Source organism: Sceloporus occidentalis, unplaced genomic scaffold (genome assembly GCF_023333645.1).
Source record: "Sceloporus occidentalis isolate IW3139 unplaced genomic scaffold, rSceOcc1.0.p SCAF_4, whole genome shotgun sequence".
Taxonomy (NCBI): domain Eukaryota; kingdom Metazoa; phylum Chordata; class Lepidosauria; order Squamata; family Phrynosomatidae; genus Sceloporus; species Sceloporus occidentalis.
Genome location: NW_028316984.1, coordinates 28318271 through 28331213, shown reverse-complemented (window position 1 = coordinate 28331213; position 12943 = coordinate 28318271). Strand labels below are relative to the sequence as shown.

The following is a 12943-nucleotide window of genomic DNA, read 5'->3' as shown; positions in this document are numbered from 1 at the left end:
AATGCTTATGCTACAGCTGTTTTCTTTGAGTTAGTCTCCAAGGTGCTGCATGATTTCTTTGAATAAATCTTGAACTAGTAGTGTTAGAATGGAAGGATTATTGGTTTGGCTACACCCACATTTCAGATTCCTTAGTGATGATGCATTTAATATGGTAGGTAGCTTATAATTTAGAGTGGTTAACAAAGGCATGTCTTCATACCAAAACTTTAAACCACAAATGACCTTATTAGGATTTGTATACCTTGGGAAAGCATTTTTTAAAGTGCATACCACAGCAAATACAGAATGGGTGTGAATTCTTAAAGCCTGTTAATGTTCTTATTTATTTGTTACTTATAATAACTACTATTTATTAATTTAAGATTAATTTTGAGTAACATTTGTTGAAAAGTTGATCAATATTTTTGAAGGGTCACATATGAAGTACATAAGAGACTGTAGATAAGTTAATAACCTGTATAGACTGTGGTCTAGTATTCAAAACCGGTGTTTATAACTAATCTATTATCTATAATGAATGTAGTGATCAAAAGCCAGCGCTGTAGTGCTTTGAATGTTAGACTAGGACCTTGGAAGACCAGGGTTCAGATCACTCCTTGGCCATGGAAACCCACTGGGCAGATCACGCTTGCTTGACCTCAAGGAGGGCAATGACAAAGCCCCTCTGAAACAATCTTGCAAAAAATGAACAAACAGCAATAACAACCCGTGATAAGTTCAGCTTTTGGTTGCCGTAAGTGAGAAATGACTTGCAGGTACACAAAAACAACAAGAATAATGTAGTGATTCTAAAGTATTACATAAACCTGTAGATAACTTCAACTAAACACCTGAGCCAGGAGATCGGTACTGCAGTTTTACATCTGAATTCGTCTAAGAATTTTCAGGTGGATGGTGTGTGATACTGTAGTAAGTTCCCCAGTTTTAACATTTTATCTGGTGTCCCTTCTGTTTGCTGTGGCTCTTGGTCTAAATCCAGTTTTTATTTATTTTATTTTATGTATTTTATTTTTATTTATTGTGGCATTTATACCCCGCCCTTCAGCCCTAATGGCTATCAGAGTGGCTTACAATTATTATTTTTAATCAGACAGTTCCCTGCCCTCAGGCTTAGAATCTAAAAGACACGACACAAAAGGAGAAGGGAATGGTGATGGGGAAGGGGATGAGGTTCAGTGGTTTTTCTCTCCCTCTGAGGCCTGGACCAAGGCAGATGGACTAGAGGGAGGGCGCGCTATCTTCAGGCTAGCCCTGGAGGACCTAGCCTGCCTCTTTCTCCCTCAAGATAGTGGATGAAGGGAGGGCTACTGTAGTTGGGATTGGCAGTTGAATTTAGGCCGATGTTATGTTTTTGTTGTTGTTTTTGTGTGCCTTCAAGTCATTCTGGACTTATGGTGAACCTATCATGGGGTTTTCTTGGCAAGATTTGTTCAGAGGAAGTTTGTCATTCCCTTCCCCTAAGGCTGAGAGCATGTGATCTACCCAAAATCACCCTGTTGATCTTGTAGATGACCTGGGAACTGAACCCTGGTCTCCAGATTTGGAGTTCAATACTCAAACCGCTACATACATACATACATACACACGTATGTACATGCATGCATAAAAGCACTTCGAAGGTAGACATATCAGTAACATTTTCTGTACTAGAGATATGTGCAAAGCAATTTCCTAGCTATCTTTTGCTTCCTGTCCTGCTATGTCTCTGAATTCCTCTTGTGATACAACTGCCATTTTAATTTTCTTTGCTTCCTGTTTAACCTTATTATATATTTGCCAGAGCTTATCCTTTAAGCTTATCCTTTATCATTTGGGCAAGACTGTACCATTCATAGCACCATTGACTTCTAGATAATTTACTGGACATCTGGACTAGTGTTATATCAACACAAATGGGAGCTTATTGAACAAGCTTTTCCCATCAAGTGGCATGGCTGACATCAATTGGGGGGAAATGCATCGATGAGAGGCAGATGACACCATGCGATAGGCTAAAGGCACTATTATTGAAATTTTATGGTGGTTTAAAAACCACGTGTGATAAAGTCCCAAGTCTAGCTTGTGTGCAGTAATAGAGGAAGGTACTATTTAACATATAGTATTTAAGTATCCAGATGAGAAATAATGATAGTTTAATACTGTGCGCATTTAGCTGTTGTGCTAAAGCAGCCTTCCCTGATCTAATGTCTTCTAAATGTTTTGGATGACAATTGTCATCTAAAACATTCATTCTGGGATCAATGGGAGGGCTAAGAGTAAGCTACAGTGAACCTCAGGTTAGCAAGTTTTATTCTATTCTCTCTCATGGCCTTGCTCTAGAGGGAAACGAGAGGTGCACATTCTTGTAGTGTCACACTGTATCCCACCAGAGACCACCCTGAAAGCCCCAGAGATCTCTCCCCAAAATTAAAAGGAACATTGCAGCCGACACACATGCGAAACAGACACACAAAATGTAGCAGTTTGGATCCTTTTGCCTCCCATAACCCCAACCCCATGAAACCTGGCAGTACTTCAACCAATTCCTGTAAGCGGAAGTGATGCGATGTCACTTTTGGTCATGTAGGGAATGTTTCCATGACCACCACCCCTCTTTCTCTGTATGTGTAAATGACATGTACTCCCTCTGCACTTTTCCCCTTGTGCCCTAAAGTGTGACTAGACCATATTTTATGGCTGTGTTTTACAATGTCTCTCTGTGATCACTGTTATGTACTAAATATTTTTGATTCATTATCATATGTGATCTAAAATGCAACAGCATCCTCTGTTACTGGGGATGAGCTGTTTCTCTGAAAGGGTGAAAACATGTGTAAAGATGTGTAAACCTGGTGTGTAAATCTTCTGACTTTAATGCCCCTTCCTGAGGAATTCTAGGAATTGAATTTTCAAGAGTTTCGCAATCTGTATTGTGCCTGTGGCAATGATACTTCTGATGATAGTTGGTATATCTGCATGGGTTCTGCATCTGTTCCATTCCTTTTCCTCATGGAAGATGGATACTGGAATTGGCAGTAAGGCTGGGATTAAAGTGCTGGCTGAGGGCTGAGAGCCCAGAGGCAAAAAGGCTATATAAGGGAGTTGACTGCAAAACAGGCGACTTAAAGGGAAATGTAGGTCAAGTGACTTGAGGAAAAAGCAACAAGAAATTGAGTCAAAAGAAGACTTATTGGGCAGGGATACATGCTTTCTGATGTGGAAGGTTTCAATGGGATGTAGACAGGAGGGTGGTCAAGAGACTGGAAAGCTGAATGAAATGATTGCTTGGTCAAGGCTGGGGTGGGATCTAATTTTACCACTCTGCCAGGAAATTAATTTTTGCTTTTTCAAGTAAGTTGGGCAGGACTGGAGCTTCTCTGATGTGTTTGCACTGTTCAGGGGGTTGTTTTGAGTTATTTCATGGGCAAATTTTCACCTAAAAAGATACTAAAAGGTTTTTGGAATTTGAGATGGGTAGTCGTTAGAAACTCTCTCTTTCTTTTTCTTTCTCTGTGTATAGCAGGACTGAATTTCACAGATTGATTAGAACTGACAAAAAAAATTTGGCTGTAGGATTCTAGTCTTTGGTAAGATATTTGGTTGGTAGAAAGTAACCATTCCCAGGATTCCATGTGGACTCAATGGCAGTAAGGCAGGGGTGGGATTCACGAGGCCCTCTAGATCAGGGGTAGGCAATCTTTTTGAGTCGGGGGCTGGGTTGCTGTCCCTCAGACATCTGGGGGGCCGAAGCCAAAAAATAAATAATTAAATATTTTTTTAAAAAATTAAATAAACAAATAAACTGGGACAAATGTAGGACAATATTTTCAAATGGAGGACATTTTTAATAAAAAGGGGAAGACATGCGAAAAAAATTGCTGATTTTTAAAAAAATGTTAAGATAAATGCATGTTTCTGAGGCTTCTATACACAATTGCCCCACCATGCTCCTCGCGCGAGAGGCCAAAGGCCCTGGCGGCAATCGGCGGCAGGACCGGGCTGGGGCCGGTCCCAAGGCCTCGCCGGGCCGCATCCGGCCCGCGGGCCGCAGGTTGCCTACCCCTGCTCTAGATGTTGTTGAGCTAAAAAACACCCAGAATTTCATGCCATGGGTTAGAACAGTGGTCCCCATACATTTTTGAGCAACCGCCCCCTTCCCTCTTGGATGACAATAATAGCACAAACACACACTGTGTATTTCTTGATATTAGGTCTAATGTTCCACTTCACATTCAATACAACTAATTTCAGTCACTCCTCCCTTTGCTACCCGGTCACCCTGGGAGCAGCAGCCAAGTAGCTGGCTGAACAGTGACTGAGAAGCCTCTTGCCCATGCCAGTCTTGTGGCAGAGGTGTCACTAGGGAGTGTGCGGGCTGCACCGAGTTACACCATAAGTGGGGTGACACCATGAACACCACTGTTGCTTTGCCTTTTGGAAGAAACTGGCATAGCATTAACTTGCCTTGTAAGACACGAGGAACTCAGTGGGAAAAGTGAGGCCTCTGCTTTCTTCGACCACTGAGCTTCAAACACCCTCTGGGAGAAGAGGACGAGACTGGGCAGGACTTTCTTGGTTCCTCTACCCTCCTGGTATGGCCTGACTCCATCTGCGAGACAAGGAGAAGCAGGCAGGAGGATATAGGAGCCAATGAGCTTGAAGAAGGTTGCTGTCCACCATTGACACAAGAGCCTCCAGTGTTGGGAGTGGCGTGCAGAAGGAACCCAGGGATTCTGCTCCAGGAGTTAGAAGAACAAAGTATCCCTGGTGGTAGAATTCAAAGACATAGCTGTGTTAGTCTGTAGAATCAGTATGTAGAGAGATCCTGTAGCATCTTTGAGAGTGTGGGCGGGGCTGGAGTAGCTGGCTGCATTCTTGTATCAGCCAAAAAGAGGAAGTGCTAAGCCACGTGCGGAGCAAACACACAGGATCCCAGTTCTGCTGCAACAAAGTTTAATCCAACGCCAAACACTTTCCCTTCACTTCAGGGCTTAACAAACAAGGCCAAAAGGCCAACCAAAACAAAGACCTTTCCCCACAAGTCCTCCGCCTCTTAGTCCGGTGCTTCTCCGGGCGGGCCCGAACTCACGGCGCCCCTTCTCCGTCCTCCAGAGTGCTTCTCCAGGGGCTCACAGTCGGCTTTGTCCCGGTCTTGGGATTGAGGGCTCGACTCCCACTTCTCCCCTTTGGGATCCCACCACTCAACTCCTGGCTCTTTCCCACGGGGTCCGGCCCACTCCTCCTCGTCTGAGTAAGGGAAGTCTCCTTCTATCTGAGGGTTCTTTAACCCTACCTCTTCGTGAGGGCCCCGTTTGCGGAAGCTGGCCCGGCTCTGCAGAGACACTGGGACTCCGTCCCTCCTAGGGCTCCTGGTCACCTGTCCTGCCCCTTTCTCGTCCGCAACTCCCCGACCTCCTCTTCCGCGGCGGCTCCCTCTCCCCGAGCGCCACTCTCCCTGCCCTTTTATTCCCCTCCCCGGGGTTCTTGGCTCCTCCTCTCCTTGCCCCGCCTCCAAGTTCACTCCTCCCTCCCTATCCACCTGGTCCACTTCCACCCCTCCAGCTCTCTCAGTCTCAGGGCTTCCCTCACTACACAACCCCCCCCCCCCAAGAGAGATGGCGGGTGTGAAGCGGTCCAGGTGGCCTGTCGAGAGAAAAAATCTGCATTAGCATGCAAAAGACCCTGTCGATGGTGTACGGTGAAGGCATAAGGTTGCAACTCCAAATACCACCTTGTAATACGAGGGTTGGTATCTTTCATGGAAGCCAACCACGTTAACGGAGCGTGATCGGTTATAAGCTGAAATGAGGAACCCCACAAGTAGTAACGAAGTGTCACCACTGCCCACTTGATGGCCAAAGCTTCCCCCTCAATTGCGGCGTACTTTTGTTCGGCCAATTTTAACTTTCTACTCAAATATAAAATCGGATGTTCCCCATCTTCATATTGCTGGGACAGTACCGCCCCCAACCCTCTCTCGGATGCGTCTGTTTGCAAAATAAAAGGTCTGGAGAAGTCAGGTGCTCTTAGCACTGGGTAACTACATAAATGTGCCTTTAATTTCTCAAAGGCTGCCTGCTCTATTCTTCCCCATCTGACCCTCCTGGGCTGCCCTTTCTTCGTCAAATTGGTTAGGGGAACTGCTATGTGTGAAAAGTGAGGAATAAACCGTCTATAATAGCCTGCTAGACCTAAGAATTGTCTTACTTGCTTCTTGGTTTGGGGCACTCCCCAGTCCTGGACTTTTTCCACTTTATCTACCAGAGGCTTAATGCAACCTTGCCCTACCCAATGTCCTAAGTATTTCACTTCCTTACAGGCTATAGCACACTTTTTCGGGTTGGCTGTCAGTCCCGCCTGTCTCAGGGCCCGTAGCACCTTTTCTAAATGGACTAAGTGTTCCTCCCAGGGATCACTAAATATAATGATGTCATCTATGTATGCCGCGGCACAGAAGGATAGGTCGTGTAAGACCTTATCCATCAGCCTCTGAAAGGTGGCTGCGGCCCCATGTAACCCAAATGGCATCCGGGTGAACTGGAACAATCCTCGCGGGGTAGCAAATGCTGTTTTCTCTCGGTCCTCTGGCCTCAACATAATCTGCCAATATCCCTTTGTGAGGTCAACAGAGGAGAGATACCTAGCTTGCCCTAGCCTTTCCAACAAATTTATGGCTCCCGGCATCGGATATGCATCAAATTTCGACACCTTATTCAATTGTCTGAAGTCTACACAGAACCTAACTGACCCATCTGGTTTGGGTACCATCACCGGTAGGCTGCGCCAAGGGCTGTTTGAAGGTTCTATCACCCCTAACCTTACCATCACCTCCACTTCTTTGTTAATGAGCTCCTGCACTTTCCAGGGCCATGGCCTTATGGGCATCCTAACCACCGTAGCTGGATCTGTATGGATTGCATGTTGTATCACGCTAGTACAACCCGGCTCCCCTTGGAAGACATCTTTAAAGCGATTTTGCAAAACCCTCACCTGCTGTTGTTGTGGCTCAGTTAAGGGTGACAAGATGGGAATGTCTCCCTGCTCCAGGAAGTCCTCTGTCTGGGGCCCAATTAACCAGTCTTCCTCCTCCTCTGGTTCCGATTCCGCTTCTCCAAACAGGGCCTCTCGCACCCTCCAGGCCTTTAGAAGATTAATATGAAAAACTCTGGTCTTAGGTGGGTCACCTCCCATTTTCACCTCGTAATCTACTGGGCCCAACTTCCTTATCACCTCAAAGGGACCTTGCCACTTTGCGAACAGCTTCGCCTTCTGAGCCGGCAACAGCACTAGCACCTGTTGTCCTACCTGTCAACTCCTCTCCTTCACCTTACTATCAAAATAACGTTTTTGTTCTTCTTGGGCCTTCTCCAAATTCTCCCTAGCCACCTGCCCAATTTCCTTTAGGTGCTGCCTCATTTTTAAAACAAATTGGAGCTCTGACTGTGAGGCGGGAGCTTCCTCTTCCCAGCCCTCCTTAAGGATGTCCAATATACCCCGAGGTCTCCGCCCATAGACTAACTCAAACGGGGAAAATCCCAATGAGGATTGGGGAACCTCCCTAAAAGCAAACAACAAAGGTTCCACCAATTGCGGCCACGCCTTGGGATGCTTCTCCACAAACTTCTTCAGCATCCCTTTCAAGGTCCTATTAAAGCGTTCCACCAGGCCATTGGCCTGCGGGTGGTAAATGGTCGTCCTTAGGGGCTTGACCTCCAACAGTTCCCACATCCTTTTGAGAGTTTGGCTCATAAAATTGGACCCTTGATCCGTTAGAATCTCCCTTGGGAACCCAACCCTAAAAAATATTTTTACCAACTCTTGTGCCACCCGGGTCGCTTGTATTGACCGTAACGGTACCGCCTCTGGATATCGGGTGGCACAATCTACCACCACTAGGATATAACGAAATCCCCCGGTGGCTTGCTCTAAGGGCCCCACAATATCCATTGAGATCCTGGAAAAGGGTTCCTCAATAATAGGCATCGGGATCAACTTGCCCCCGGGTGATCCCTTTTCTTGAAACAACTGACACTGGGGACACGAGTTGCAGAAGGCCTTGACCTCCGCGTACACCCCCGGCCAAAAAAACCGCTGTAACACCCTTTGTGTTGTCTTTTCGACCCCTAAATGGCCAGCCAGGGGAATTTCATGGGCTAACCGCATCACCTCTCCCCTGAGGGCCCTCGGGATCACCAATTGTCCCTCGCTCTCTTCTTCCCCGGTTCTCGGCGGGATCCGATACAGCAAGTCCCCTCTCATCTCAAACCGGGGCCTTGTTTCCCCCACTTCGGTTTGGGCTTGCCTCAGGGCCTCCCGCAGCACAGGATCATCCTGTTGCCAAGATACCACTTGAGCTCTTTTTACCCCCGCCAGATCTAGGACCAGAGGGTCCGCGAGAACCTCCCCTTCAAAACCCTCCTCCTCCTTTAGCAAGCGTCTCCATCCCGGCCAATCCCGCCCTAACAGAGCCTCTCTCCTTAATGTGGGGACAACCCCAACCTTAAGCCGGTGGGTCTGGCCGCCTACCTCAACCCAGGCCCACCCGGCATGGTAAGGTTTCAAATCATCATGTATACACCGGACATTTATGGTCTGAGATCCTTCCAACGCCGGGGCTCCCCGGACCAAAGTCTGACTACACCCCGAATCCACTAAAGCGTTTACCTCTTTCCCATTGATCCTCATCCGCACTATCCGCGCTTTCGCCGGCCCTCTACTTACCTGAGCTGCCTCCCAAGAGTCTGCCCAGGAACACTCCATTACCGGGCAGTCCCGCCGGATATGCCCCTCCATGCCACAGGTGTAACAGACCATGGGCTTGCGCGGCGGCTCCTTGGAGGTCGCCTCACGAGGGCCTTTCTCCCCACTGCTCTCCGTCTTCGGGGCTTCGGCCCCAACCCGAGACGGCCCGGCCACCATGTCCTGTCTCCCGACGCCCCTTCCGATTCCTGGAGGTCCCTTTCCCCCTCTCACTGGTAAGCCTTCCATCGCCTTCCGAGTCCGTCCGGCCTCACACTCCTCCGCCGCCGCGAACGCCTCCATCAGCGCCACTGCTGCTTCCAAATTTTTTGGTCGGTGACACCGGACCCAATTCCGAGCTTGTAGCGGGAGGGTCCCCACGAATTGCTCCACCAGTACGAGCTCCGCCACCTCTATGGACGACCTTTCCGCAGGTTTGAGCCACCTCAAACCACTCGCCCTAATCTTCTGCCCTAAAGTCCTCGGATGCAACCCGGGCCGCCACCGCAATTCCCTTAGTCTCAATCGGTAGGTCTCTTCTGAGATGTTGAGGGTCTGCAAAATGGTGGCTTTCACCTTCTCGTAACTTCTAGCGTCTTCAGCCGCCATAGTGTCCACCGCCTCTTGGGCGGGTCCGGTGAGACAGGGTGTCAAAATAAGAGCCCATTGCTCCTGGGGCCACTGGGCTGCCGCCGCTACCCGCTCGAAGGTGTTGAGGAAAGCCTCCACATCATCCTGTGGCCCCATCTTCATCAGCTTCAGCGGGTTTAACCCCACAGTCCATGTCAGCCCTCGGTCCGGGTTTTCCCCACCCGCTGACCGCGGAGCTCTCCACAATTCGGCCAGCTGGGCTACTAGCTGAGATTGGGCCTGCTGTTGGGAACTGCAAACTTGCTCCAGCATGCGTGTTTGCTGCGCCGAGACATGCTGGAGCAAAAGCTGTTGCTGCTCCGCAAACCATGCAAACAGCTGCTCCTGGGAGGGTCTTTGCCCCGCCCTGTGGGCGTTGCCCGCATTCTCCACCAGTGTGGGCGGGGCTGGAGTAGCTGGCTGCATTCTTGTATCAGCCAAAAAGAGGAAGTGCTAAGCCACGTGCGGAGCAAACACACAGGATCCCAGTTCTGCTGCAACAAAGTTTAATCCAACGCCAAACACTTTCCCTTCACTTCAGGGCTTAACAAACAAGGCCAAAAGGCCAACCAAAACAAAGACCTTTCCCCACAAGTCCTCCGCCTCTTAGTCCGGTGCTTCTCCGGGCGGGCCCGAACTCACGGCGCCCCTTCTCCGTCCTCCAGAGTGCTTCTCCAGGGGCTCACAGTCGGCTTTGTCCTGGTCTTGGGGTTGAGGGCCCGACTCCCACTTCTCCCCTTTGGGATCCCACCACTCAACTCCTGGCTCTTTCCCATGGGGTCCGGCCCACTCCTCCTCGTCTGAGTAAGGGAAGTCTCCTTCTGTCCGAGGGTTCTTTAACCCTACCTCTTCGTGAGGGCCCCGTTTGCGGAAGCTGGCCCGGCTCTGCAGAGACACTGGGACTCCGTCCCTCCTAGGGCTCCTGGTCACCTGTCCTGCCCCTTTCTCGTCCGCAACTCCCCGACCTCCTCTTCCGCGGCGGCTCCCTCTCCCCGAGCGCCACTCTCCCTGCCCTTTTATTCCCCTCCCCGGGGTTCTTGGCTCCTCCTCTCCTTGCCCCGCCTCCAAGTTCACTCCTCCCTCCCTATCCACCTGGTCCACTTCCACCCCTCCAGCTCTCTCAGTCTCAGGGCTTCCCTCACTACAGAGACTAAGGCCCGGTACAGACTGCCGGAAAGTGGCAGTCTGGGACCAATTTTAGGGCTTGGGAGTGCAGAGTGACCACATGCTCCTGAGTTCTATCATGCGCCGGTGGCACCATCATGGTGTGGCCCTGTCCACATGGGGGCACAAGCGCGGTGCGGTGTGTAAACGTCACTGCACGGCACGTGCCTCATAGCTGTGCATGGGTGTGCCATTGGCGCACTCATGGCGGTCTTTGCCAGGGGTAAAAAACCTGCTTTCAGCAGGTTCTTTTTAGCCCTGATGGAAGCTGCGCCGTTTGCTTGGTGCAGCCTCCGTCAGCCCGCCCTTTAGGGGTGGTCTGTCAAACCCTGACTAAAGAAAGAACTTGGTAGCATGAGTTTTCATAGACCTAAGTCTACTTCTTCAAATGCATTTGTACAAAAGTTTCCCTGGGTTCTTCCTGCACTGAACTCCCCAAGCTGGAGACTGCTGCCTCCCATTTTGACAGCAACCTTTTGCCTCAGGAATTAAGAGAATGAAAAATTCCTGGATTCCTCCTGCACCCCCCTCATGAAGCTGGAGTCTCTTGTGTGAGTGGAGATAGCACCATCCAGTTTCAAGAGTTAAGAGGATGCATAAGGTGTTTTGGAGTTGGTTTTGACACAAAACAAAACTGTTGCCATTATATTCAATAATATACGCAATTATTAAGGTTTAACATTAGTACAAAAATATTTCTAAGGATTCTGTATGATCTGGTAGGGGAGGAGTTTAATGGGAGGGTGATACCAATCCTAGTGATGCCACTGCTCTGCAGCAAAGGCCATTGTGGGCAAGAAGCCTCTTGGTCACTGCTCAGAGCTCCCAAGGTGACCAGATGGAAAGGGAGAAGCTTCTCCCCAGTGAGGAAAGATGTTGGGATGGACAGGGGCACAGCTGGTGTGTACGTAGGGAGTTTACAGAGACAACATGCTCTGGACTGGAGATTGCACAGAATTTTTTTGTTTCTCCAGTAGCAGGGAGAAAACTGGGGAGATAGTATTCACTTGAATATTTACATCCCTAGCTGTCAGTGGGTCACCTTAAAGCTGTTTTGTGAAAGTATTTTTTTGAAGGTTCTGACTCGGGTTTTCAAAACTAATTTTTGTTTTACTGACTTTCCTTATAGCAGCTACTACATTCTCCCATGGAAATAACCCTCATTTTTTTAAAACTGTTCCCCCCCCCCTCCCCAGCCCAAATACCACCCCACCATTTTCCTAACAACGTTAGATGGCTCTCTGTCAAGACAGCAAAGACAGTTGTATCCTTTGATATTTTGCTAGTATTAGCCAATCGTTTTTATATCATGCGAGACATTTCTTCTAGTTTTAGTGTTAATGTCTGGCTTGTTAACCACCTGCAACTGAACAAGCATCAAAGATGCCCATGAATCTTAGCATAATACATTTTATTTAATGTTTTCTGGAAATATGTGGATTAAAGGGATTTTTTTTATCATAAAGAAGTGTTGAGAAGCATTCTTAGGCTGTAGGCTCAACTTAAATCTCTGGTTCTTCTAATTAGCTGCTTCGCTTGGTTCAGTTAGTTCTTAATAAGGGCAGCTTTTTGACAAGATAGCCTGCCATGATTCCACTTACATAATTTAAGTGTGTAATTAATGGACATAGGCCCTAAAGTTGAACAGATACTCATCTCAATGGTTAAAAATGGGAATGTTGAGTTTTATTTTGTTTGTTTGTTGAACACTTGAAATGATAGGAGACCAGCTCCTTAGGGCTCATCATCATTTTGACAAGGGTATAGGCAAGGTTATTTTAAGTATGTATTTGTGGAGTAGTTTCATTTCATGGGAATGCTTTTTTTAGGGATGCACTAAAAGTGTAACAAAAGAAAACAATTCCGCAAAAGTGCATTTATAGATGGAAAGAAACCTGGATTCCCCCCCCCCCCCTTTCTTGGCACCTTCTGCCTTCCTGAATAGCTTTTTTCATAATTCCTGGATAGCAAAAGTGGGCAGTGGAAACAGTTGTTTCTCTGACCTTGAAAGGTACACTCTTGAGTGTTTGTGCTTCGTATTTTTCTTTGGTTATACTGCCTGCTATGAGCCATTTTTTCCTAAATTTTTACTCCCTGTTTTGCTTTGTGCTGGAAGCTCTCAAGTACTTCCTTGCATTTACGTAGCCTGATTTTCATGTTAAATTCTAATTCCACTGTCTTTGTTTTTTCTTTTTCAGTAGATAAAAATGGCAAAAATGGAGGTGAAGACATCTCTTCTTGACAATATGATTGGGGTTGGAGATATGGTACTTCTAGAGCCCCTCACCGAGGACTCCTTCATCAGTAACCTCAAACAACGTTTTGATCACAGTGAGATATATGTGAGTATAATGTAAATACATTTCATATGAGAACTTATTTAAAAAACACCTCATTTATTAATGGTGTCATTCTGCATGGTTAGGGA

General features: G+C 47.8%; 1 protein-coding gene across 6 annotated transcripts in view; it reads left to right on the top strand.

Annotated features, from left to right (window-relative positions):
* The window catches only part of MYO1B (myosin IB), a 156565-nt gene that overhangs the window by 24882 nt on the left and 118740 nt on the right, over nt 1-12943 (top strand). For 5 of the 6 annotated variants that reach the window (XM_089519562.1, XM_089519564.1, XM_089519563.1 and 2 more), the window contains one exon: nt 12714-12857. In XM_089519562.1, the coding sequence (XP_089375688.1) occupies nt 12723-12857 (135 nt within the window). In that variant the 5' untranslated portion in view covers nt 12714-12722. The remainder of the gene's footprint in view (nt 1-12713; nt 12858-12943) is intronic. The other variant, XM_089519561.1, reaches the window with a different exon arrangement.